This window comes from Python bivittatus, unplaced genomic scaffold (assembly GCF_059951505.1).
Source record: "Python bivittatus isolate LINGU-HERP-01145 unplaced genomic scaffold, Pbiv_v1 ctg000160_np1212, whole genome shotgun sequence".
Taxonomy (NCBI): Eukaryota; Metazoa; Chordata; class Lepidosauria; order Squamata; family Pythonidae; genus Python; species Python bivittatus.
The window spans coordinates 9,230,679-9,257,387 of record NW_028277076.1 but is presented as its reverse complement, the minus strand read 5'-3'; the positions used below and the strand labels follow the sequence as shown (position 1 = coordinate 9,257,387).

The 26,709-nt window shown below is 48.4% G+C and overlaps 1 protein-coding gene across 1 annotated transcript; it reads left to right on the top strand.

Moving 5' to 3' along the window:
- The first annotated feature begins 5,163 nt into the window (after positions 1–5,163).
- Positions 5,164–26,223, top strand: UBAC1 (UBA domain containing 1). The gene is made up of 10 exons (XM_088147158.1): positions 5,164–5,406; positions 12,384–12,504; positions 13,462–13,535; positions 15,357–15,464; positions 18,400–18,502; positions 20,201–20,309; positions 22,234–22,468; positions 23,003–23,089; positions 23,905–24,043; positions 25,629–26,223. Exons 1-10 carry the CDS (start codon positions 5,269–5,271, stop codon positions 25,742–25,744), a joined length of 1,230 nt encoding a protein of 409 aa, XP_088003284.1. The 5' UTR covers positions 5,164–5,268; the 3' UTR covers positions 25,745–26,223.
- The last annotated feature ends 486 nt before the right edge of the window (positions 26,224–26,709 follow it).

The window sequence follows — 26,709 nt, the reverse complement described above, 5'->3', positions numbered from 1 at the left end:
GACAAAGTGAAACTACGGTTCCGGAAATCCATTCTCATTCCAAAGTCGATATGAAGCCATATTCTGGACATGGATGATCATTTGTTTCTTTTCTGGTGTAATTTCCTTGTTGTGATGGAAAATGCTTTTAATTCTATTCTTAAGTTGCTGTTGAAGCAATCTGGATGTAAAAATCATATCACACAGCCAAGTCTCTCTCCTTCCTTCCTTCCTTCCTTCCTTCCTTCCTTCCTTCCTTCCTTCCTTCCTTCCTTCCTTCCTTCCTTCCTTCCTTCCTTCCCTTTCAATCTTCCATATTTTCTTCCTTCCTTCCTTCCTCCCTCCCTCCCTCCCTTTCAATCCCCCTCTCTTTCTTTCTCCTTTCTTCCTTCTTTCTTTCTTCCTTCCTTCTTTCTTTCCTTTTCTCCTGTCCTCAGATTTGCTCTTAGGGTTTCCGCTGCCTCCTTGCATCCCAAAATCCTTGTGTTCTGGTACTTTAGGGAAGTACCCATAAGCAACGGCCAACAACTCCAAGCAGTTAACTCCTTTGGATCTTTTTCTGTTTCTCTCTCTCTCTTCCCTCATTTTAAATGCATGTTACAAAGCAACTTGGCTCCAAATTGATTTCACTTAAAAAAATTGGACCCTTCCCCACTGGGCATCTAACTACAGCCCAAATGTGTCTTTTTTTCTGCTGTATCCCCGTGATGTGACCTTAAGAAAGACGTCTGTAGGTCATCCTTAGCTTTAGTGGTGTTAGTTTTTTCCCCCTCCTTCCGACACCATCTGAGTGCAGCTCAAGGCGTGTAAAATCTCACTGCCTTGGTTGCCCATTTTCTCGGGGGGAAGCCGGGAGTCTGGCAGCGATTGGGAAGCAGCGGGATGGGAGACGCCCGGCTACCTGCCAGGTCCCATCTCAAAGAGAGGAGGAGGCCGATCCAACTTTGCAGTGGGGAAAGGCCCACGGATGGCAGAGAGGGCTTGCTCGTAAAGACTGCAAAAAATGGTGGTTCCTTCCCCTTGGTGCTGATTTCTGCAACCTGCTTTTGCAGACTTTTTGCTGGCCCCACTCCTAATAAATTCCCCCCCCCCCAACTTTGGCAGGACAGACGCCACTCCCCAGCCCAGGAATTACAAAGGTGGCACCCTTCACGTGGACGTTTCCAAGCTGCACAGAAGCTCAACCCATCCCGTTTCTGTTGTAGCTTCCCGAATGAGGTCATTTTTGTCCTCTTCTTCCAAGCTGATGCATGAATCTCACCAGATGGGACTAGTTCACCGGTCGTAATAGTTGCAGTGAAGTTCAGGTTTCTGGGGTGGGAGGGGGGAAAGAAAGATCAAAAAGGAAAAAAAAAATCCATTTAATCTCCACATCCCTGGAGTTGCTGCTGTGAAAACCCATTTTATAAAAGGGAGGATCTCCTGCCGAAATCCCCACCAGTGAATCCCCTTCCCCAAATTGGGGGCTGCGGCAGGAGGAGGAGGAGAATCCACGCGCTCTTCGGAAACCCTCCAAACCTTAAACGCTCAGATCTGCTTCTCTCACTGTTACTTTTTTTTGCACTTTTGCGACGGAAGCCGGGGCAGGGAGGGAAGGGGCGCCAAACCTTTGCAATACTATTTTTAAGCGTTCGGAAATTATTAAGACAAAAGTCTATGCGTAAGTATATAGATATTTTTAACTTGAACCTTTGGAAGGTACTTGAGTCTCAAAAGAAAAATGTCGCTCTTTGCAATTGTTGCAGAAACGTCTTAAGTGAACAAAGATGTTCAAAGAATCTGTATTGAAGTATCCAATAGTACTGTAATTCATGACTGTTAATAATAATAATAATAATAATAATAATAATAATAATAATAATAATAATAATTCCAGTGCTTAGAGGGAAGTTTTTGCAGTGCTGCCGAATTACGTTTCAGCCGTGCTAACTCACTTCTTTTCTCTTGGTTATTTATGTGCCATTTCTCTCATAACTAGCTCAAGACTGTTACTTTAAGCCTTGATTGGCGGTCTATAGAACCATAACTGCATCCAGAAACAAAGGCAAGGTTTAAAGTCATCCTTTGGCAGGGCTCTTCTACGAGTGCAGAGTGTGGTCATACCTATTTCATATACCGTAAAGAAAAATCCATTTAAAAAAAATGTGATCATGAATGAGAAAATGCTTTGTAAAATTCACATTTACAAAATAATAAAGTACATTTAAAATTAACACCTCTCGTGCCTGCTGCCTCCGATATCCCCACCGTTTGAACTGAAGCACCCAGATTTTGGTCCCCCAACAAGGCACATTTGAGACACTTCGTGTTGGAAACCACGGTAAAAAATATCTTTGTGACTTTTTAACATTGTACGTAGGGCCCAAACTGCTGCTTGGTGGAAGAGCAATTGTTGAAAGGACCCAGCATTTTCACGGCTCGTAGCCTGGAGTCAGCATCCCGTCCGGGAATCTGGAGCTATGAAAAAGGACCTGTTTTGCCCTTTTTGAGTTTCATTCCACAAATAATAGCGATTGCAGACGGGTGCAAACAAAATGATGGGAGTCTCCAATTGGCCCTTCAGCGTAATGCAGAATAGAAAAACCGAATCGGTCCCAATTTGCCACAGCATGCGCTGTTGATACAGGATAGGAAATTATTTTTATCCAAAAGGAGAGGAAATGACTGGACGTTTGTATCGTGGATGGAGCCGGGGAAATCCTTCATTGGCTGCTCGCTTGCAAAAAGATGCATTCGAGTGTTGACCGAGGACACCCGGACCTCCTTTTGCAAAAAAAACTTTGCTACGGGGTGGGCCAACATCCCCTTCCTCCAAGCACTATAAATGCATTTGGCAGCACCGTTTCCCAAAATGTTGAGCCGGGAATCCCCCCCCAACTGTAATGCGAGCCCTAAAATTGGCTTCAAGTTGTTTTTTAAAAAATAAAAGGGAGCCTCCGAAACTCCGAAAGAAATTCAGAGAAGAAACGCGTCTCAGACTTAAGAGAAAGGCTCTTATCCAACCTTCTAGGTCAGTGTTGTCCAAACTTGGCCACTTTAAGATGCGTGGACTTCAACTCCCAGAATTCCCCAGCCAGCCTTGCTGGCTGGGGAATTCTGGGAGTTGAAGTCCACTCATCTTAAAGTGGCCAAGTTTGGACAACACTGCTCTAGGTCCTGCTCACTTCCTGTTCGTCTTCTCCTGAGAGTTCCTTCAGTGGACTTTTCGCGGCGCAGTAGGCGAGATGAGGCTCCTGTGATGGCTTTGTAAGGTAGAGACGTCCTCGTTCTTCTCCTAAAAGGAAGTTCTGTTTTCAGAGAGCACCTTAAACACGTGAACAAGCTTAGGAACCTCTGAAGTCTCTTGGCCTTGTGATCCCTGGCTAGACCCTGAAGAATGGACCTTCTTCCACCCTGTTTCAAGATGGTCTACTGCTACAGGAAGACACCGATGGAAAGACAAAGACTCTCTTCCCCATCATAATCCCCCTTCCAGCAGGATAAAGAAAAGGGGAAAAGAAAGGAAGGAAGGAGGGAAAAACGTGTAAAGAAACACCTTCCCATCTTGATGGAGGTTGAGTCATGGCAACTGGACTTCGTTTCTTTTTGGTTAGAGACGTTTCGCTCCTTGTCCTTCTGAAGAAGCTGCCTGGACAAGGAGCGAAACGTCTCTACCCAAAAAGAAAGGAAGTCCAGTTGCCACGACTCGACCCCCAGACAATTCCACCTGGATGACCTTCCGATCTTCTTTACAGCAGTTACAAATACATTGATCATCTCTCCTCCCTCTTTAAGGTTATACCCTAATTCCCTTCTTCCCATATTTTACCCTTTCTGTTCATCAAATCCATAAATCACCAGTTCACTTTTTTCCCCATTTTCAGCGAAAAGTCCATAAAGGGTTTCCAGTCGGAATGCAGCCATTTTTTCCTCGGCAAGGAATTGCTCCTGGCTAAGAAAAATCAGCAAGCTTTTGATTTTTTTTCTGTATGGGAATAGGCTATATTAGCCTCCCCACCCAGCTCAGAGTACTTATTTATTTCAATCCCCTGGCCATCGTTCTCTGGATCACGGGCGACCGAAAACCCTTGCTGGAATGGCACAAGAATCCATAAAGAAGCTAACGAAATGCAAAACACGCAGAACCCTCATTTCAAAGCAAAAATCCTGGAGCCCCCAAAGTTTTGGTCTTCCAAGTCCTGGAACTCTTAGCTGGTATCATTCAAGCACGAAGGCCCAAGGGGTGAGGAGGGAGAGGTCCCCAAAAGTCAAGATGGAGGCTACCACTTCATGCTTGCAGCCACCGCCTTGTAGTGGGATGTGGGAAAGACCTCGGGGTGAAGAGAGGCTGCCAAGGGAACGGTCAGATAAGAGGGAGCCCAGCCCTCAGCTGCATAATGGGCGGAGAAAGAGGCTCAGAAGGGACCCTCCCTAGTTTCTCAGGCTGTAAAGGAGACGGGGGGGGGGGGGGCGGTGGATTGTACTTTCAGACTGGCAAGATTTTGTCAATGTAGCTTTACGATAAAGTAGAACTAGCTTGTCTGGTCGTGTTTTCTGCCTGGTCTACCTGGAAGGGCTGACAGGCAGCGGTGGGGCCAGAGAGGCATTTCGGACTCTGTTGTAACACCCCCCCTTTGAGCTTTTGTAACACACACACCTTCTGTGCTGTGAAATTCCTCCCTAGACAGTAAAGCTGGAATATCATTGTTATTCACTTGTTATTCTACTTAATTGCTGTTCGCCGCCCAGAGTCGCTTTGCGCGAGATGGGCGCCTATATGGATGGATGAGCGCCGCAGGGGCCCACGGGCCGTCCTCCTCCGGCCCCGCGAGGCTCCCGCAAAGGTCCGCCCAGCCTTCTGCGGGCCGGCCATCCCAGCCGGAGCGCCCCCGCCCTCCTCGGACGCGGCGGCGCGGAGAGGCCCCCGGGGCCCCAGCACGGCCCGGCCGCCCCTCGGCCCCGGGTCTGCCGACCCCAGGCCCAGCCGCCCCCGCAAGCGGAGGGCAGCGCAGCGCCTTCCCCGGCGGTGCGGCCGCGGCTCGACCCGCGAGCGCCACGAGGTGCGCTCCCCGCGGCGGGCGCTGGGGGGCGGCCGAGGCGCGGCGCCGGCTCCACCCGCGAGGAGGCGGGGCGGCGGGCGGGCGGGCGGAGGGAGCGGAACGGACAGGAAGGGGCGGGGCGCCGCCGGCCGGCCGGCCTCCGCCGCCAGGACTGCAACTCCCGGCGCGCCGCGCGGCCCGCCCACTTCCGGCGCCGCGGCCAGTCGGTGGGGCCGGGCCGGGCCGGGCCGCGGGCCCCGAGGCGGCGGCGATGTTCGTGCAGGAGGAGAAGATCTTCGCGGCGAAGGTGCTGCGGCTGCGCATCTGCGCCCTGGACGGCGCCGAGTGGCTGGAGGAGGTGCCCGAGGACACGGCGGTCGAGCGCCTCAAGGAGCGCTGCCTCAAGCACGTAAGGCCCGGGGCGCCGCGGACTGCATAGCCCATCGCGCTGGGCCGCCCTTCAGGAGGGGACCGCGGCGCCCTCGCCCTCAGCCGGCACCGCCAAGCGCGCCCCACGCGCGGACCCAGGCCGAGGGGCGGACTACGCGGCCCATCGCGCTGGGCCGCCCTCCAGAAGGGGGTGGCTGCGGCGCCCATCATCCTCAGCCAGCACTCCTAAGTCGGCCCCCACGTGGGGCTCCTGGCAGAGGTGGTGGTGGACTACATGGCCTATCGCACTTGGCCAGTGTGGCCCCCTGAGCCGCCCGAGGCCCTTTGGAGGGGTGGACTCCAGTGCCCATCACCCCCAGCCAGCACTGCTGCCTATGCGTGCGTGGGACTCCTGGCAGAGCAATGCACTACATAGCCCATCATACTTGGCCAGTGTGGCACCCTGGGTTGCCTAATGCCCTTCAATGCCCTGCATTGTCCGCAGTGCCCATCATCCCCAGCCAGCACTATGGTCCACCCCCACGTGGGCTCCTGACAGAGGTGATGGATTACACAGCCCATCGTAATCGGCTGGTGTGGCTCCGTGGGCCACCTGATGCCCTTCCAGTGGGATTGACTACAGTACCCATGGTTGCCAGTTAGCACAGCTTTTCTCCGGATCTGCTGGCCCTCTGGATGTCAGGGGCTTCAGCTCCCATCATCCCGCAGCCGGGCAGCAGGTAGTGCTCAGGATGTGCTGGAAGACAATGCCCATAATCCTCTGCCGGCACTGCCAGTTTCCTCCAAATACAATGCCCTTGTCCTACCCATCATCCTTTGCCTGTACAGCCAACCCATCCAGGCTCCAGTACCTCCTGGACGGGCTGAACTACAATTCCCACTCGGTCGAGGCCACCTCTCCTGGTTTGAAAAGACCAGGACCCTCACTGAGGGCCATATACTTGAGCATAGGAGTGTTTTGAAGCTTAAACTGGTCATTTAAAAAATCGGGCAGGGCCGGAAGCGCGTCAGTCGGAGCTTGAGGCAAAGGGGGGGCGGGATAATCTTAAAGCAGCTTGTTTTCCAGCTGCCGTTTGCACCCAAGGAGCCGTTTGTGGTAACCAAGTTTCAAAGACAGTATCATTTGCTGACCCTGCTTATGGGGAGACCAGCAGAAACTGCTCTTGGGGGCTGGCGGGACTCTCCGGGGTGTATCCAGAGAACCGTGTGAGGTGCAGGTCAATTTTCCCTTCCCTTGTGAGAAAAAAAAGACGCTGGCTTGTTTGACAGACACCCAGACGCGTCCTGAGCCAACCCTGACTTTGCATTTCAGAGCTATTTATTTTTGGAAACGGATTGAAGACTGGGAGAAGGGCGTTTCGAGACGGAAAGGCACAAAAACAGACGCTTTCCATAAAGGGAACGATATGCAAAAATACAAATGCAACAAGCTTATCCCGTATAATATTTTTGGTGATTTTGCCAAAGAGATTTTTCAGCCAAGTTTCCTTTTAGGGCTCGAAACAGAAAAACGCCACACCTGAAATTGGGCAAATGAGGGTATTAGTGAATTTGAGGGACGCAAAATGAATCTTCGTTTTCATTCTTGGTGATCTGTCCGCTTTTTTAAAGGAAGAGGGTGGGTGTCTTTGTATTTCCATTGTATTTTTTTTCCTTTTTTAAACAGGCACAGATTTCCAAATGAACAATATATGAGCAAAGAATGATTGCTCATCTTGTTTTTAAAAAGCCAGGCTGGTGGTGGAAAGGGGTATTAACTCAGACATTTATTTTGAGAGCGTGCTTACTCAGGGGCAAGCATTCTGTTCGGGATCGGTTGATAAAATCTCCTTTGCCTCCAGAAGGTCACCGCTGGGGAATGCAAAAATAAACCTGCCCTGACATTATAGAGACACAGAAGAAGCTCGTGTTTATAGAAAGCAGCAGAGCCCTGCACGAACCCCATATGTGTATAGAAATTCCCATTATTGCGGGGGGGGGGGCAGGAACTGGTGGTCTGTACTCAGATCAAGTTCATGGAGGAATAAACCTGTTTCTTTTGAACAGGGGGAGGCCAGGCTATCACTTGCTTTTTGCTTTAGAACAGCATTTCTCAACCTTGGCAACTTGGAGATGGGTGGACTACAACTCCCAGGATTCCCCAGCCAGCAAGGCTGGCTGGGGAATCCTGGGAGTTGAAGTCCACCCATCTCCAAGTTGAAGTCCACCCATCTCCAAGTTGCCAAGGTTGAGAAACACTACTTTAGAATCTCACTTCAAATCGTGAACCATGGTGGTTTGTACAATCTCGCTTTCCTCCAGGGCGTGTTGATTTCTGTTGTGTGCTACACACAACCAGTGTTGGCTGCTGTGTTTCTGCCAGCTGGGTGGCTGCAGCAAAAGGCTGTGTATTTGGGTGGGAGGTCTGTCTTTAAAGTGATTTCTAGCCTGGATCCTGAATCAGCTTTTAAGTTTGTTTTATCAGAAGTTTTATTAAAGGTGGGGAGCACGCGGGTTCTAGAAGTGGGATTCTGGACTCTAGTTTTTCAGGTGGGGAAGCAGCCGAGCCCCATTTGGCCTTTCAGGACTAGTCCTTTCAAAGTCACTTCCCTCTGTTGCTTGGGGAAGAGGAGCGACTGCTGTTTCCTTACAAACAAAACCAACGCGAGGCAGGAGATGACTGAACAGCAGGTGTTGAACTGCTATTTAGAGAAAATTCTCTTTTCTGGACTCCTCTTTCCTTATCTTGGCCTTAAAAGTCCAGACCATGGCTCTCCTCGCTTCTCAAGTTGGCTGGGAGCTGATGGCAAATTCCCCAAAGCAGTGTTTCTCAACCTTGGCTACTTTAAGATGAGTGGATTTCAACTCCCAGAATCCCCCAGCCAGCCATGCTGGCTGGGAAATTCTGGGAGTTGAAGTCCACACATCTTAAAGTAGCCAAAGTTGAGAAACACTGCCCCAAAGAGTGCAGGATTGGTGTGCGCTCATGGTGACCTACATGCTCTTCTAGATATAAGCTTGGGAATTGCATCTGTTTGTAACAGGAACTTGGAAGAGCTGGTGTGTCTCCTTCCCCTTCCCATATCAATTTGGATTTCAGGCTGCACCAAACCATTCCATTTTCAAAAGCATCCTTTGTTTTGGAAAGCAGAAGGGTTGGAGGCCTGCTAGGATACTAGAGCGAGGGCAGAGAGAAAAATAAGAGGCTGGAATTGATGGCTGGGTTGCTATTGAGAAAACAGGAAGGAAAAGAGTTCTCCTATCCAGGAAATGTGTGATAAGTAAGTAAGTAAATAAGTTTATCGTTGTAATCACAGGTTTATAATCATAGAATGCTGTAAAATACAGGTAGTCCTCACTTAACAACCATTCATTTAGCAACCGTTTGAAGTTACAGTAGTGCTGAACAAAGGGACTTACAGCCACTCCTCACACTTACAACCATCGCAGCACCCCTGCGGTCACATGATTGTGATCCAGGCGCTTGCCAACCAGCTCGCACTTATGATGGTTGCAGCGTCCCAGGGTCATGTGATCGCCATTTGTAACCTTCCCAGCCGGCTTCAGGCAAGCAAAATCAATGGGCATGAGTCACTTAATGTCTGCTGCAAAAAAGGTGGTAAAATCAGGCACGGCTTGCTTAACAACCGCCCTGCTTAACGGCAGATTTTCCAGTTCCTGTTGTGACATTTGAGCAAGGACTACTTGTAACTATAAAATAGTGAAATTATAAAATAGAGTAATAGAAGAAGTATTAGATGTAAAAAGGTTACAATGGATTAAAGCTGAAACTACAACTAAGAAATTAAGTATTTCTAAGTTTAAATGACAGCAGAGCAAAAGTAGCAACTGGTTGCTAACAGTTGGAAACACATCTGCAAGAAGATAGTTTGGTTTTTCAAGGTCGGAGCCCTTCAATTCATCTGCTATTAATAATTTGGCCCGGATCTCATTGTAAATGGGGCAGTGGAGGACATAATGGATAACGTCCTCCACTTGACCAACCCCACAAGGACAGAGGCGTCGTTCAATGGGGAGCTTGCAAAGTCTCCCTTTGGGACATGTGAAGGGCACGGTCTGCAGCGAAGGGATGTTCAAGCTCTTCTCAGTGAAGCCCTGGTTACATTAACCAGGTTACTGAGAGAGGCTTCTATATTTTTATAATGTTAATACCGAGACGGAAATTTGGACGAATGTGCTACAGTCACATCCTTGTTAGCGTCCCTTTTAAAAAGCCAATCTCTAATATTTCCTCTATTCCAAGATCCACGTTCTCCCAAAGGTGGCAGGGAATACATTAGTAGGATGGGCGACAAAAATTTAGCCCATTGATTCCCAACTGTGTTATGGAGAAAACAGAGTTTGGCAAAGTGGGAGTCCTGAAAGCTTTCTAGTTTCTTATAGTCCCCCAACAATGCAAGATGTATTCTAACAGCGGCTAGGCAGCGGGGAGGCCCAGCATCTTATTTATTTATTTATCTATCTATCTATCTATTTATATTTCAAATTTAGTCACCGCCCATCTCACTAGGAAGTGACTCTGGGCGGTTTACAATAAACCTTATGAAATTGTTTTGGGCTACAATAAGGAGCAACGTTGGCTTGTCACTATGGCTGACTTTTTAATAACAGCGTATTAAATTTATAGGCTGCCAGACTCTCAGCGACTCTGGGTGCCTTACAGATGGTTAAAAACATTTGAAAACAGGAAAACAACCCAAAGCAGAAAGGAACAAAGATGGCAGAGATAACAGACCCAGATGGGAAGAAAGAAAACACGCGCATAAAGGCCTGGACCATATATGAACATAATGGTACTGACTTATATTCACTCCAGAGAATGTAAGGCGCTTCAAGAGCCAAGGCAGACAGAGGACTTGCTAACATTTTAACCCCAATGCCTGGTGGCCCAGAGGAGCAAGAATTATCATAGAATTATAGGACTTCCGGGGAAGAAATACCGAACTGAAGATGGCTCCGCTATAAAAGCAGAGCCAACAACCACGGCGGAATGAAGTAGACCAGCTCTTTGTAATTCCTCCCCAGACAAAGGAAGGACTTGAGATCACCTACAAGTACTCCAGACAGTTGCTCCACGCGAGGAGACCGCAAGACCGTCTCTGGCAGATTTAGAGGTCTGGGAGACGAGGGAATAACCATCTTGCTCAAACCTCAGTCAGTGCCTTCAAAAGGACACCGGGTTTGCATACTTCCTTTTCTAATAACTTTCAGAAATTGCTTGTTAACTGCTTTTCAGTGATTAGGAACCTTTGGATTGACAGGTTTTACAGCACCAAGTGAATATCCTTCAATCCTTAGCAAAAGAAGTTTTAAATACAAGTTTAAGGACTTAAAAAAAATTTTTTTATGGAATAAACAGCAAAAGGGTGATTAGAAGTTTGATTCTGGAAAGTTACAAATAGACTAAGGGTCCGAATGGATTTGAAGTAAGATTTTAGAATTAATTGTAAGAATCCTTCCCATGGGAAAATGCTTTTGTTTTGAATTAAAAAAAAACAACATGATTGTGAGACTTTGAAGGTTGAACACTAGAGGGAACCAGGAGGAACTAAAGATTACAATTAAAGGAAAAGAGCACTTAAACCTGACTTACAGTTACAGAATGAAGCAAAATATTTTAAAATTGGACATATTGAAGGATATTTTTGAACAGTGGGCCCAGAAGTTAATTTTAAGAGTGTCCGCCTCTATAATTAGACAGTCTTTAAAAGATGCTATAGAAGAGGAACAAGTTTTACCAGACAAGACTGAGACTGATCTGAAAGTAGATTTAAAAATAACAGGCTACAAGAACGATATAGAAAAAGATGCTATTATGGACATACAAAAGAAACTGTCTGATGTCTTAATAATTAAAAAGGATATGCAAATAACAAACCAAGAGAGTGACCTGTATAAGTGTCCTATATTGGATTTACAAAAGAGGCTTGTTGAAGCTTTGAAGAATTTTGTCAGAAGGGACCAAGAAAAAATGAAAAGAAATCAAATTCTAGGCCTTATTTGAAGGAACTAAAGATCAAGACTGTTAAAAGTAAAAGGAAGGAATATAAAGTTGGTTTATTTGATCAAGATTAAAATAGATACGTTGTTATCTCTGGTAACCCTTAATGGACTTTCGCTGACATCAGGACTGAAACCAACGAGGCTTTAAGGATTTCTTTATAGATAAGAGATGGGATATGGGAAGAAGAGATCACTTGTATTTTAAGAGAAGGTGATAAGTTACTAAAATTGTTTATACCTATTGTGATAAAGGGAAAATCGTTTATCTATTTTCTTTTTCTTTACTATATTCTTATTGTTTCTTTCTTTTCTATTTTTCCTTCTACTTTTTTTCTTTTCCTCACTTTCTATTTTTCTCTTCTTTCCTTTTTTTTCGTTTGTATTGGTTTTTATCATTTTGATTGTAATTTTTAATAAAATTACTATTAAAAAAGAATCATACAATTATAGAGCTGGAAGGGACCAGAAGGGTCATCTAGACCAACCCTCTGTGGTGTGCAGTCAAACCACTTAGTCCATCCTCGAGAGGTGGCTGTTCAGTCTTCCAGAGATGGAAAAACCACCATCTCCACAGGGAGACTGTTGGACAGATCTTATCATCAGGAAGGTTTTCCTTATATTTAAATAAAACCTAGGAACCCCTAACGTTTCCCCATTATTTCTGGCCTTGTTTCTGCAGCCATGGAAACCAGTTCTTGACCCTATAGCTTCCCTCTGTGTTCCTGAACTCCCTTCCATCTTCTTTTCTCCAGAATGAACACCTTGGATTAGTTCCACCAGCCTTTCCTCCGAGTATCATGTCACCTTCGTCACCCTCCTGAACCCTCCTGAACCCGTCTCTCCTTCCAATCCTTTATGTTCCTCTCCTTTCCCATCCTGGGAGAGGCTGTTTTGCCCACCAAGTACAGTGACAACGCTGTTTTAAAAGGTTCGCCCGCTTCACTGCATTCTCATTCACCGCTCTTCCTTTTTCCCTCCCTCCCCTCCCTCCAGTGCGTGCCGGGGAGCCTCGAAGACCCAAAATGCGTAACGCACCATAAACTCATCCATGCTGCTTCGGAGAAGGTCCTGAATGACACCAAGACAGTCTTGGAGGAAAACATTCAGGATCGAGGTAAGGGAGCACTTGCGGTTAAATGCCATTCAGAAAACCAGACTCTGAAATCCAGAGAACGGGAGGCAATACAGGTAGTCCTTGCTTAATGACTGTTCGCTCAGCAAACATTTGAAATTACGACGGTGCTGAAGTAATGGACTTAGGACCTGTACCTGAAGTTATGGCCGTTGCAGCACCCCCACAGTCATGTGATCAAAATTTGAGTGCTTGGCAGCCCACCCACACTTAAAACCACAGGGGTGCTGCAACTCCCCCCAGCTGCCTATCTCCCCCCCATCTCTCCACCTTGGCCCTAACATTGACCAAACAAATCTCTGTGTTGTATCTTCGGTTGTTTAGAGCAGTGTTTCTCAACCTTGGGAACTTTAAGAGGTTCTTGGCTGGCTGGGGAATTCTGGGAGTTGAAGTCCACACCTCTTAAAGTTTCCAAGGTTGAGAAACTCTGGTTTAGAGAGCCAGTGTAGCAAAGGTGTTGCACTCGCACTGGTTAGGGCCAGATTCTAGTCCCTCTTCAGCCTTACAAGCTCCTGGGGGATTTTGGGCCAATCACTCTCTTTTTCCAGCCAACCTCACAGGGTTGTTGTAATCTAAAGGTGGGATATAAATGTAGCAAATCAGTGAATAAAATAAAAATAAACAGTGTGCTCTCAAAAGTTAACATGCACTTGGTAGCCCCAAAGGGTGGGGAATCTATACTTGGCCCACTTTTTCAGAGGTTCACTTTGGCTAGAGAATGTTGATGGATCAAGGACAGACTTCCTTAAAAGAGTATTTTAAAAACATGCACGGTTTTAAAGATTAATCTTTAAAGATCTTAGATTTCTTCCTTTTGGCAACGGGCAAAAAGAGGTTCTTTCTTTTCTCCATCAACCCGGCCTTTTTTCATCCTATCAAAGCAGGAAATAAACTAAGCGGTGGCCTCACGATCTGTTTATTTTCTTGCTCTCTCTCTAGATGTCTTGGTGCTAGTGAAGAAGAGAGCACCGCCAGCACCTCCAAAAATGGCCGACGTCTCTGCAGAGGAGAAGGTGAGTCCCGAGGGCTGGGATGTGGAAATACTTTCCTTTTAGCCTTTGCTGACCAGGACCAGGTCCCTCGTTTCATCCTGTCGCTCGGTGGCAGAACATTCCTGGACGTACTTGGGGTACACCACCAGCCCAGACTCTTTTCCACGTGAGACTCGGGCAAAAGGTGGCTTGTCGTGAGGCAGGGTGGTTGCTCGTTGCTGGTGTTCAACAGCGAACCTGGGCTTACCACACCATATCGTTGAAGCCATGGACTCCGAAGAGTCGGATTCAAATCCACCTTCAGATTCACTTGGGGTGAATCCAAAGTGGGCGGGTTGCAGACGGGCCCTCCAGCTCCCCCTTTGCGTTCCAGAATCGTGGCACTGTCGTCTGCGGAGGAATGGCCAAATTTGGATAGCGTGGCTTTGAACCCTTGGGGGAGGGGGAAGTCCCCTCTGGAGTCCCCCACTCCCATCCCCACCATAACCTCCCCAAAACGGTTAAAAAAGGGGGCTGAAGAAAATCAGGTTTCCCCCGCCAGAATAGGCCTCTGTGGGAGGTCAGTGCCCCTCAGTCCTTCTGGTGTTGCCATCTATCTTCACCCAACCTACTTCCCAGAATGGGTGGTTGGGGGAAGCTGTAGGAGGCAGTGCTGTGTGTTCCATCTTGAGCTCCAGAATAAGGGCTGGGGGGAAATCTGGTGAGCATAAATCAGTTGCCAAGTTATTTGACAACCTGTAAGTAGCAGTGTGCCCTAGGAGTGCATGTGGATGTGGGAAGAGAGAGACAGCTTGTGCAGACCAAGCCGTGTCCACTTCACTGGTACCCCACCTCTCCTGGAAGGGGTGTCTGTGCAAAAAAGTCACAACAGCAGCCACAATGGTGTGTGCGTGCAATACACGTAAAAAACAGGCTGAGTTTCAATTGCACCGTTGTGGCCTGGATCATGATTTTCCTGACCACTCCCTGTGGGCCCCTCTGTCCTCTGAGTTCACTGTTTAGGCCCTTGGCTGTCCTCCTCTGCTTGATCAGGAGATGTCTGCAGGTCCCCAAGAGTGCTGTTACTCACCTGTCCCTCTCTGAATGTGAATTTCCCCAGCACTTTCTGAGTTGAGGTGGATCGGTATCAGCTCTAACTTTGTAACAGGGGAAAGCAATGCTCTCAGAAGGGAAGCAAGTCAGGGCTAGATAGCACACGCTCCTGAGTGCTAGCATGACCTCCCTTGGTGCCCACCAGACCTTCAGCATTAGTGTTTTGTGACTGGGCATACCTGCCACAGATGACGTTTGGGGAGGGTGCTCTCCAAATTCCCAGGGTGTCCCTAAAGATTGGCTGGGAGAGATGGGAAGATGAGTTTATGGAGCGCAGCCTTTAAATTGATAGTCGTAGTCTGGAGGTCTGTCAGCTGACTCATCCTTTATCCTGTTTTTTAATTTTTTTTTTTAGCTGATAGTTACAGTGACCCACATCTCTATCCTAAAGGAGTCTTTTTTCTAGCCAATTCTGGGAGTTGGAAATCCAGTGCATCTGGAAGGTTGGGGAGAGTTGTCTGAACATTTCATTTTCTCGGTTAAGATCGTGCTATGTTTATCCCCGGGGAAGAGCTTTTGAGCTTCAGATGACCCTTTCCCCACCAGACCGGAAGGTTAGGTGAAAAAAGCCTCGTTCACCTTCACTGTCGTCTTCTCAGAAGCTGAGACAGTCCTCCCATCTGAAAAGTAAACCTAGTTGTCTTTTTGGCTAACCAGAGTACATTACTGTCGATTACAGTCAATAATTGGAGAGCCGGTGTCTGGAGGTCACGCGCGGCGTTTTCTGAACAGATTTCCTTTCCCATTTAGCGGAAGCAGGAGCAGAAAGCTCCCGATAAGGAGGCGATCCTGAAAGCCACCACCAGCCTCCCCTCCCACAGCGTGGATCGGAGCGTAGCCCACCATAACATGAGGGATGTGAGTACTCTGCTTCTCCTGGGGGCTGCCGCTTGGCCCAGTCATCTCCAGCCCCCGCAAAGCCGGCTGGTCATCCCACAATAGTCTCCGGGAGGGGGAGCAGCAAAGGGAGAACGCGGTCCCGTGCTTTGTGCAGATGGAAGGAGAATTTTGCTTTGCTCCGGCTGCAGATAATTCAGGTGGGGAAAGCTCCGGCGGAGCCAAAGCATCATTGGCCGGGCGCCACAGCGAGCTTGAACGTTGAAGCTGCGTTTGAAGAAACGGGATAGTCTTTCCAGCCAGAGAATGAGCTTGGAAATTGGGGGGGGGGGGGGGCGAGTTACAATGTGGCACCGTGTCACATCTCTTTTGCAGCCCTGTCGACCCCCTCCTCTATCTGGAAGCCAGAGGCATGGGCAAACGTGCATTAAAATGAGGCTTATTATATGGGTTTAAAAGGGGGTGAGGGTGGAAGTCTTGTCCTGCCCTCTTGACAGCACCTTCTCCAAAATGCTAAGGGCGCTTCCTGTGCCCAAGAAGGTCACCTCCCCTCCCCTCCCCTCTTCTGCTTTGACCTTCCTCTGTGTCCCTGCTACACAGCCTTTGCCAGCTCTTGTATTTCCCTGGTGTTCCCTGGCCAGGAAGCCCTTCCAGCAACCCCCTTGCAGAGAATCAGGCAAGACTGGGGCGGCAGAGGCTTTGGACCCGTGCAGGATTGCTGGTTTATCTCTTTTTGTGCAGCCAAGCGGGCTGGGAAGTCTTTCCATTCAACTGTTTCTGCATAACCCAATAACATACCTCTTCCCTAGCACAGCATGCAGCATTTCCTTCCTGAAGAGCTAGGTTTTATTTGCCCCTGAGAAGTGGGTGTGCGCGTGTGCACGCACACACACACACACCCTGTCTTGGAAAAGATACAGCCGCCTCCCTTCTTCGCAGGGCCTGGGTGGGTGGGTCTGGACTGGCAGAGAAGATGCTTTGCTCACACAGATGGGTTGTGCTTTCCTCCCTCTGGGCGATGAAGGCTCCGTCCTCGGTTGTCTTCAGCTTCTGTCTCCAGAGAGATCACCTTCTCGAGATACGGAAGGCCAGAAGTTCCCTTCCAGACTTGCTAGTGGAGACAGCCGCTGGCGAAAGTCCTGGACTAGAAACTGGATGACCGTGACTTCTAGCCCTCCCTTAGGCACGGAAGCCGGCTGGGTGGCTTTGGGCCAGCTGCGCCTTCTCGGCCCAGCTCACTTCACAGGGTGGTTCTGGTGGGGGAAATAGAAGGAGGGGCTGTTACGTACACACACCACCTTGAGTTGTGCAAAATAAAGGCAGGATACAAATCAAATCAGTCAGTCGGTGTGGCCAACAATGCACGCAGCAAGCAAGGCCGCTGCTTGGGTCCCTCCGGATAGTTTGCATGGAGACAGGCAGGAGGGGGGTGTCCTTTGTTCACCATGGTGGTCCACCCACATCCACCCAGCAAGTTCTGAGCTGTGTTGGGAAGGTTTGTGGCAAAGAGGAGGAGCAGGAACCAGCTGCAGTATAGAAGCTTTCGCCGTCTGAGACAAACCCTGACCATGTTTTTGGGGTCCTGGATAAGCCATCAAACAGACTCGCATGTTACCGTGGGATGACCAGCATTCTGTGTGTCTCCAAATCCTAAGGGGAAATAAGGATCCTGCTGTGTTCACAGCAACAAATACAGGTAGTCCTCGCTTAACGACCATTCATTTAGCGATCGTTCAAAGTTGCGATGGTGCTGAAAAAAGCTACTTAGGACCGGTCCTTGCACGTACAACCATCACAGTGCCCCTGCGGTCACATGATCACAATTCAGGCACTTGGCAACCAGGTCACACTCATGACAGTTGCAGTGTCCTGGGGTCACGTGATCACCATTTGTGATCTTCCCAGCTGGCTTCCGGCAAGCAAAATCAGTGGGGAACTGTATGATTCGCTTAATGACCACCACAAAAAATGTCGTAAAATCGGGTGTGGTCATTTAACAACTGGCCCAATTTTCCAGTCCCAATTGTGGTCAAGCAAGGACTACCTGTAAAGGCTATTATTTGGGGAGATCTTTGCTTCTGCAACATTGTGAATTCCCATTTTTACTATTCCTGCTCCTCTCATGGTATATAAAGAATGGGCATATTTCACAAAGAGCTATATCAGTGGCACCGGGGGCTGCTGAACTGCAACTCCCATGTTCCTCATCACTGGCGAGCAACAGCTGGAGGCCCAGAGGTTGTCTGTCCCTGAACTACATAAACCCTAAACCAACTCCATCCCCATGCCAGTCCTTCCTGAACAGTCTGGGTGCGGATAAACGTTAGTACAAATTGCTGGATTCTTGATAAATTTCCACTCTCTCAGAATTGTATAGCCAATCCGGGCGCTTCCTTAAAAGAGAATTTACAGCCTCAGGCAGGATAATAATCCTTGTAAATCACAATCTGGAATCACTCCAGCAAACGAATCTACCCCACGTCTTTTGCCAAAGCAGTAATTTCATTTCACTCTAGTCAAGCAGAGACAGAGAAAAGGGGAATGAACCATAAACGTTGCTGAAAAGCCGCCTCTTAAAAGCAGGAGCCCTAAATGTTAAGGCAGCCTAAAAACAGGCCATTTTGGAAAGTGTATCTATGGAAGGAGAAGGAGAAGGAGAAGGAGAAGGAGAAGGAGAAGGAGAAGGAGAAGAAGAAGAAGAAGAAGAAGAAGAAGAAGAAGAAGAAGAAGAAGAAGAAGAAGAAGAAGAAGAAGAAGAAGAAGAAGAAGAAGACTCATTGATTTAAAAAAGACAAATAACTCTTTGAGATTCTCAAAGGCTGCTGCAAGTTAGAAAAAGGGGTTGCCATGTGCCGAAATTAATTCTTCTGTCAGTGCTAGTGTTGGAATGCCAAAAAAATAGAAGGAAGCATTTTTTTAGAAGTTTTTTGAGGTGCATTAACTGTCTTCCTTATAGTTTCAGACGGAGCTTCGGAAGATCTTGGTCTCACTTATTGAAGTGGCCCAGAAGCTGTTGGCGCTGAACCCAGATGCTGTCGAGCTCTTCAAGAAGGCAAATGGTGTGGGGAAAAATCCCTCCTTTCTAGTAACTCTTCCACTGGGGCTGAAATTTGGGGCATGTTTGGGCCTTATCCTAAACCTCCCTGTATGGAGAAGTCTGTGAGAGTCCGCAGAGAAGCAGGAGGAGACCTTTTTGGACATCTGGGGAAAAAATGGCAGATGGAAAGTTCCATGTTATCTCACTCTATTTATTTTGAAAGACTCTCTTTAGCTAAGTAGAATGGAGGAGGATCAAGACAGAAGCCTCCCCCTGCTGTTCCAAATTGTCCCCCCATCTTAATTTATCTGTCCCACTGTGAGATAACTTGAGATCCAGCTCTGCTGAATCTCGTGAAATCACAGCTGCCAGCTCCTCAGCTGGCGTTGGGCTTCATTCGCATCGAGTTCTTCCCAAGAACCTCGGATGTCGTCATGCATCGGCGTAGTCGATGTGCGGATCCAAGCAGGGTGGCCTTTCATAATTGGCAGATGGGAATTTTGTCAGTGCGCAGATTTTCTAAGTGCCATGTATGGCTTTTTGGAATGGCGCTCAGTGCGCCGATAACCCCGGGGACCACCACGGGTGGTTTATGCCATAATCTTTCAACTTCACTTTTCAGATCTTGATACTTTGTGATCTTCTCCAGTTCTTGTCTTCTATTCTGCTATCCCCTGGTATTGCCACATCAATTATCCACACTTTCTTCTTTCCAGCTGCAGTTAAATCTGGTGTCTTATGCACCAAAAAATTTATCAGTTTGTATTTGGACTTCTTCTCCTCCTCCTTCTCCTTCTCCACCTCCACCTCCACCTAGGTTAGGAAGATACGGTCAGGTTTTTTCCTACCAGGCAGGACTGAAGCCTTGGAATAGTTGTGGGGGTTTTCTCAATGGGACATGTGGATGAGTTGAAATCCCCCCTCCTCAAAAGAGCAGGATTTTAATGTGTCCTTTAATGTGTCCTCTGAAGGTGGACCTAGAACCAGGTCCACCTTCAGAGGGTGGTCTAGTACTGTGTTTTATCAGGGTGTATGCAATTCTGGATTCCACCCCCGTTAGCATGTTTTCCACTCCACCCCAAATCATACTGCTGGAAATCGATTCAGTTTCTTTAGGGGTTATTCGCAGCCCAGAGGTCCCATTGCTGGCCTAAAGCTGGCCTCTCCAGTGTGGTGTAACTCCACTGAAAACCAGTCTGGTCATCAGCAGAGGGCCTACTGCAGGTCCCCACTCCTTGCCAAGCGCATGGGGTATGGACCTGGCCTCTGTGGCAGCCCCCACTTTGTGGAATACCCTTTCCCCAGAAGTACGGACATCCCTAATCTGTCGGCATTTCATAAGCAAGTTGAAACAGTTGTGCACGTGGCCTTCGATTAGATCAGTGTGTCTCAACCTTGGCAGCTTTCAGAAGGGTGGACTTCAACTCCTAGAATCCCCCAGCCAGCATTTCATACTAGGGAATTCTGGGAGTTGAAGTCCACCCATCTGAAAGCTGCCAAGGTTGAGACCCACTGGACTGGATCCTTCCAACTCTGCCAATGTCAATGGGGTCTCTGGATGATCTGGAGTGATGTTCTTCTAATTGCTTACATTCTGTTTTTCAATTTTGGTTTTGCTCCTATCAGGAGAATGGGGAGGAGTTACAAATACTGTTCAATGCATAAATAAATGCCACCTGCAGGATCTGGGCCATTCTTACCAGCCCTTTCTGCTCTCTAGCCATGTTAGATGAAGACGAGGACGACCGAGTGGACGAAATTGCTCTGCGCCAGCTGACAGAAATGGGGTTTCCCGAGAGCAGAGCCGTCAAAGCCCTTCGCTTGAGCCAGTAGGTATCACCGCTCGATCCCCCACCGACGCTGCACTGGGTTTGTCCTCTGCAGAAAATGCTGCATTTCAAACTGTTGAGATCTTCCCTCCCTTCCACGTTACTGATGTCACTTTGAGGAACGTCCCAACCTTTCAGGGCGCTTTCAGGAGGGTGGCCTTCACTGGGTCAGGAACTGGGCTACTGTGCCCCAAAGCCTTGTGAATATGGCAGATGAGAGCAGCTGCCTACTTCCAGAACAGTTTGGGGAAAGCAACAGGAGCCAATCGTTGCTAGCTTAGCCTGTTCCTGTTCTCCCTTGGTTAAGGATTGGCATGTACTGGTGGTGTTGGCGAACACCACCACTGGTGATGGTGGTGTTGGCGAAAACTCTTGTGGGCAGTGGATGGGTTCCTGAAGGCTGTCAGTGAGTCTTCACGTTGGCTCAGCCCAGCGGGCTGTCAATTTCAGACAAGGCAGATGCCTATTTATTTATTTGTTTGTATTAATCTGCCACTCAATCCCATAAGGCGGAACAAAGTCAATGTTAAAATAAGAACCCTCCTAAGGTGTAACTGAAAGAAAACAACAGTGCCCTGAAAACCAGCGGCAACGTCCAAACCCAGGGCCAGAAGGTCCCCCGCTTCATCGGTCTGTTTCTCCACAAAAGCCGGGTTGGAGCCAGTCTGATCTTGGGAGGGACGCTGTTCCCAAGAAGGGGGAGAGCGACTGAGAAAGCTCATTCTTGGCTTCCGGGGGTTGTAGGCGCTCTTGACAAAATGCCTGTGATTCTAGCCCCCTTTCGACACTGGGAAAGACCCCTGGGTGGGTCTCACCCCATCTGCCTTCGGCTCCTGGAGCAAAAGATCTGGAGCCAAAGTCACATGGGCTGCGCTCCGGCCCCTGCTGGAGTGGGATCCAGGGTCATGTGGAGAGACATGCTGGTGCTAAAAGAATGGGTGCCCCTTCCTCAAGCGTGGAAGGTAGCGAGGTGAGGGGCAGAGGGATTGAAGGAGACAGGAGGTGGGGGCTGGATGGCCTGCCCTGTCTTTCCCCGCTCTGGCACCCCAGCCTGATGATCGTGAGCATTTCCATGGGAGCGTGCTGCCAGGCTCATAAACACAGCATCCCTGCTTTTTGCAAGAGTCCCAGGTCCCTTCCTGCAAGGCATTTTGGGAAACTGAAAATGGGAGATGGCTGCCACCCGAGGGGAAGTGCTCCCAGCTCCTCTGAGAAACGCCAGAAGGTAAACTGAGAGGGCAAAGTGCTTCTTGGAGGAGTCTAGAAGGAACACAGAAAAATGGGTGTTCTGGGACTGACCCTGGCCTCCATGGCAGCCATTTTGCAATGGTGTCTGCCACCTGTTCTTAAGCTTCAAAATGTGCCAGCTGGCCCAGAAAGGTTGGCAACCTCTGTGCTCCCCCATTCAAGACTGACATTGCAAAGTACGCCAATGTCAGCCCTCCAAGGTAGACCAGACTAAGAAACCAATGTTGTGTAGGTCAGGACTGCTTTGATTGCAACAGCATAGTAACAGAATCCTGCAGGTCTGAATGCACTCCCCCCTCTATCACTTTATCTTTGTGTGAACTAGGGAGGGGCTTGTCTGAGACGTTTGTTCACGTTACTTTCTTGGCCTAGGCTCAAGCCCCTCTTATCTCACCGTTGCCTTGGTAGCGGCTCTTCCTCCTATCCCTCGAGGCCATACCCTCAGCCCTCTACATCCTGCATAATGTTAACCTGCATGCTCAGTTCTGTCCCAAACCTGAGCCTTCCCCTCCACCTTCTAACTTTTGCATAAGCCCCTTCCTCTCCCTGCCTCTCATCCTCAGGTGGCCCCCGTTCCCCGCCACCCATGATTTGGCCCTGGGCAGCCTCAGCTGGATTTCCCTTCCCTTCCCACAATGGCAATGTGACATGTTGACGTGTGCCCTTCCTCCTGTAGCATGTCCGTTACTCAGGCCATGGAATGGCTCATAGAGCATGCTGACGACCCCACTGTCGACGCCCCTATGCCAGACCACGTCTCCATGGAAAGTACAGCCGAAGAAGCCGGGCCCGCTGTCCCCCAGGCGGTCAACGGGGCCAGCTCGGCAGCCGGCCAAGAAGAGGCCAAGGATGAGCTGACGGAAATATTCAAGAAGATCCGAAGGAAAAGAGAGTTCCGTCCGGATCCGAGGGTATTCACCCTGCGCCCGGCGATCCCACCCGCCTGCCTGTTGGCCCACCCCCAGCATAACCGAATCCCACTCTCAAATCCCAGGACTGCTGTAGGGTAGCCAGTCTTCTGTAGCCTTTTTCGGGGCAGCTGGTAGGGGAACCTCCCACTCCCTTTACGCTGTTCTCCCCGTTCTCTTTCAGGCTCTATCCCCACATGGCACATCTAACAGACGAAGCCTCCAGCTTCTAAAATAATTACTTTTTGGTTTCTGCTGGAGCTGGAGTGGTTAAGGAGCTCAAGACCGGGCGGAGGGGCTGCCCAGCCATTCAGCCTCTTCGACAGGCAGCCTGTCCACCCCTAACCCTCTTCTCCCACCAGCTGCCTGCGTGCTTTGAATTCCTCTCCCCCTGAAAACGCTGCCCCTGCTGTTTTAGCAGCAGTGCAAGGCTTTGCTCCCCCCCAAAACTAGCTGCTGGCCTTGGGGGTGGGACACGAGGCTGGATCCAGCTTAAGGTTGGCAACACGTGTAAGCGATTCCGTGGTGCTCTTTCAGGCAGTCGTGGCCTTAATGGAGATGGGCTTTGACGAGAAAGACGTGGTGGACGCCCTCAGGGTCAACAACAACCAGCAAAACGCCGCTGTGAGTTTCCATTCCTGTGCACCGTCGCCTCGGCCTCGCGACGTCTGCCGAGCTGACGCATGTCTCACATGCTGCTTATCCGGGGGGTTAAATGTCCTTGATTGGTTCCTTCTGGCGGCATATTTAGCAAGATGATAATAATAATAATAATGATGATGATAATTAAACTTGTAGGCTGCCCAACTCTGGGTGGCTAAAATAAGATAAAGCCTTCTTCTAAGGGTGTAGGGTTCTTGCAAGAGTTTCCCCTGGGACGTTTTCAGTTTACCAATCTAGCCAAAGTCCTGGGATTTTCTGGTCACCTCCCATCCAGGCACTAACCAAGCCTGACCCTGCTTAGCTTCCAAACTCAGACAAGGTCAGCCCTCTCAAGGTTTTCAGCAGGAAAAGTGCTGCGTAACTAAGAGATACCCAGATATACCTTGGCAGAGAAGTAGGAACCCCAGTGTTTCCAGAGTCGAGGTAGAGATTCATATGAGGGAGAAGGGTTTAGAGCAGCGTTTCTCAAACTTGGCAACGTTAAGACGTGTGGACTTCAAGTCCCAGAATTCCCCAGCCAGCATGTAGTTACCAAGCTTGAGAAACACTGGTTTAGAGGATTCTCCTTAGCGTTCTGGTGGATCCCTAAATAGGACTTCAAATTGGTCCCGGATTTTATGCTTTCAGCCATGCCAAAGCAGGTAAATATTCTGTAGTAGAATCACATTTATGGGCAAAGGGAAATCTGCTGGAGTTGCTCACGGTTCTTTTCGCGTTGCACTTTGAGAGATGCGAAGCGGTCATTCTTTGTCTTCATTTCCTCCGGGCCCGCTCAGTGCGAGTGGCTGCTGGGAGACCGGAAGCCGACCCCGGAAGACTTAGACAAGGGGATCGACCCTGCTAGTCCTCTTTTTCAAGCCATCCTAGAAAACCCTGTGGTGCAGTTGGGGCTGACAAACCCTAAGACTCTACTTGGTAAGTCCTGAGGCTTCCCCGGTATTTGGTGCAGGGAGGAAGAAATGCTTGTATTGTAATCCCAAATCTCTCTCAAAAGCTTTTTAAACAGCTGCTGCTGGCTTTCAGCAAGATCTTGACTTTAATCCTTTAGAACAGTGTTTCTCAACCTCGGCAACTTTCAGATGGGTGGACTTCAACTCCCAGAATTCCTCAGCCAGCATATGTGGACTTTAACTCCCAGAATTTTCCCAGCCAGGAATTCTGGGAGTTGAAGTTCACACATCTTAAAATTGCTGAGACTGAGAAATACTGCTTTAGAAAACCACGTTTGCCATTTATTAAACAGCCAAAAGGAGCAAATTAAAATCTGTTTAAATTTTGGGGGGCGGTCAACAGTGCCTTTGGGTTGGGGGGTGAGTGAGTTGGGGGGCTTTCTGTTTCCTTTTTATTTACAACTGTGCTAAGTCCATTATGGTGCTTACACACAACGTTGCACCCCAACCTGAACAATCGCACCAAGATAACAGCTACAACACTTCTGTGCTTGCCAAGCTCCAAGCCCGCCCTGATTTTTGAAAATTATTTTAGTTAATAATATTTTATTTAAATGGGATGCTTACAAGCTACAGAGCCCCTCCAGCATCACCTTTATTACAAGTATCATCAGGATCTCCAGGACCCCTCTCCCAGTCATTCTTAGAAAATAAAAAAGGCAGATGGTCTAGCCCAGTGCTTTTTTGGAAATATCTCTCGTCTGGATAGATAAATTAAGGTGGTAAACAGTTCCTTGGACTCTCCCCAGTTGGCCTTATACTAAATGGGCATTCTGGGATTGGAAGCACTCTCCATGGCAGCCATTTTATGAGGGTTATCGTAGCCTGTGCTTAGCTCCTTGATATTTTCCCCCAGCCCTGCAAGAGCCTTTTGTCTAGCCCTTTGGCTATAGATCAGGGAAATCCTTGCGCAAAATCAGTTTTTGTATACATTGTCAACATAAATGCAGTATCTGTTTTGATTCTGGGTTTTGTTGCTTTTCTAAATCCTCTTGGCAAACTGGAAATGCAGGTAGTCCTTGCTTAATGCCCACAATAGAGACTGAAAAATTGGTCATTAAGCAGGGCAGTTGTTAAGTCGCCATCTGACCAGACCCAGTTTTATGACTTTTTTTAATGACGGTCATTATGCAAATCACCATTAAGCAAATCCAGCTTCCCCACTAGACATTTTTGCTGGAATTTACTTAACAACCACATGATTTGCTTAACGACCATCATTAAAACAGATGCCAATCACGCTCACATGTCTGTGAGGGGGTGCGATTGTTTGCAATGGTCAGAAGTGCGAGTACAGGTTGTAAAACACTTTTTCCGAGGCCATCATAACTTTGAATGGTCGTTAAACGGTCGTTAAGCAAGGACTACCTATATATCATTCAGTGGAGATTGGGTTGTTTCTCTTCCACTGAGTGCTGGGCATAACCCATTTACCAGACCTTTCTGGTGGTTTCTAAATCCTGGCTTGGAATCCTGGGAGTTGTCGTCTCCCAGAGTTCCATTTGGAGTGTCCCTAATTGGGGAAGTATAATCTCTCCCTTCTCTGGCAGCTTTTGAAGATATGCTTGAAAACCCCTTGAACAGCACGCAGTGGATGAACGACCCAGAAACCGGGCCGGTCATGTTACAGATATCTCGAATCTTCCAGACGTTGAATCGCACCTAGAAGGATCTGACCATCTCTGCTCTGCCATTTTGGATTTGCCGCTTTGCTCTGATCCCATAACGAACCCGAGAGACCGATGGCTGACCGAGCGGTTGTGGAAGGAGCGTGACAAGTGTTTTCTTTTGCCTTCGAGTCTTTGGATTGACGTGTTACAGACTTTCAGTTTGGTTGCACTTTTGGCTTACACCCCACGCCATTTCTCTGTTTTTAGGTGTAGTAGGAGACAGTTGGATGACAAGCCGTTTCCTTTTCTTTCAAATGTTTCGATTAAAAAAAAAAAACAGAAAACTATCCGTCCTAGTAGCCGGAAAAGGCTTTTACAATTAAGAATCTGATTATTGGAAAAATAACACACCCTGATCCGTCTGTGCGATGCTCCTCGGAACAGTGCAGGCGTCGTTTGCACGCAAGCTATTTCTTGGGATGTTGATTTCTCCTCTTAAGTTATTTCTGTACTGAAATACAGAAGACTTTTTAAACCGATGGTCTGAGAGTTTTGTTTTACGGGAGCGCGTGAGGTTCCCCACTTCCTCCAGTCCTGCCTCGGGGGCATTAAAAATCCTAACCTCACGCCATTTCATTCTCTTCTGATTTAAAAAGCCATTTTTAACAAGACACTTCCCTGAAACACACTTGTGTGTGTCGGCACCCTGCACTTTCTCCCAACTCAAGCAGCCCCAGTTAGTCTTGCCAGTGAGCAAAGTGATCATGGCTTGTTTGGCCTAGTTTCCCGTTGATTTCTCCTCATTTTTTTAAGCTCTTGCTAGGCCTCTCTGTGGATTGACTGGAAGTTTGGACAGGATGCAAGAACAAACCAGGAACAAGCCAGGAAATGACAGCAGTCACAATGAACCGTGGTGGCGGGCAATAAGCCAACATCAAAGCCTGATTTCAGGTTGATCGGCTGTCCTGAAAGAAATGAATAGCATTTAGTTTCCTGCATTGTATAAGGCGGTATAGTTCTG

Bases quoted from the DNA above. Each gene is read 5' to 3' on its own strand.
- UBAC1 (XM_088147158.1), top strand. From the start codon at position 5,269: ATGTTCGTGCAGGAGGAGAAGATCTTCGCGGCGAAGGTGCTGCGGCTG. The intron at 12,505-13,461 runs GTAAGGGAGCAC...CTCTCTCTCTAG, and splicing joins GGAAAACATTCAGGATCGAG to ATGTCTTGGTGCTAGTGAAG. The intron at 22,469-23,002 runs GTATTCACCCTG...GTGCTCTTTCAG, and splicing joins AGTTCCGTCCGGATCCGAGG to GCAGTCGTGGCCTTAATGGA.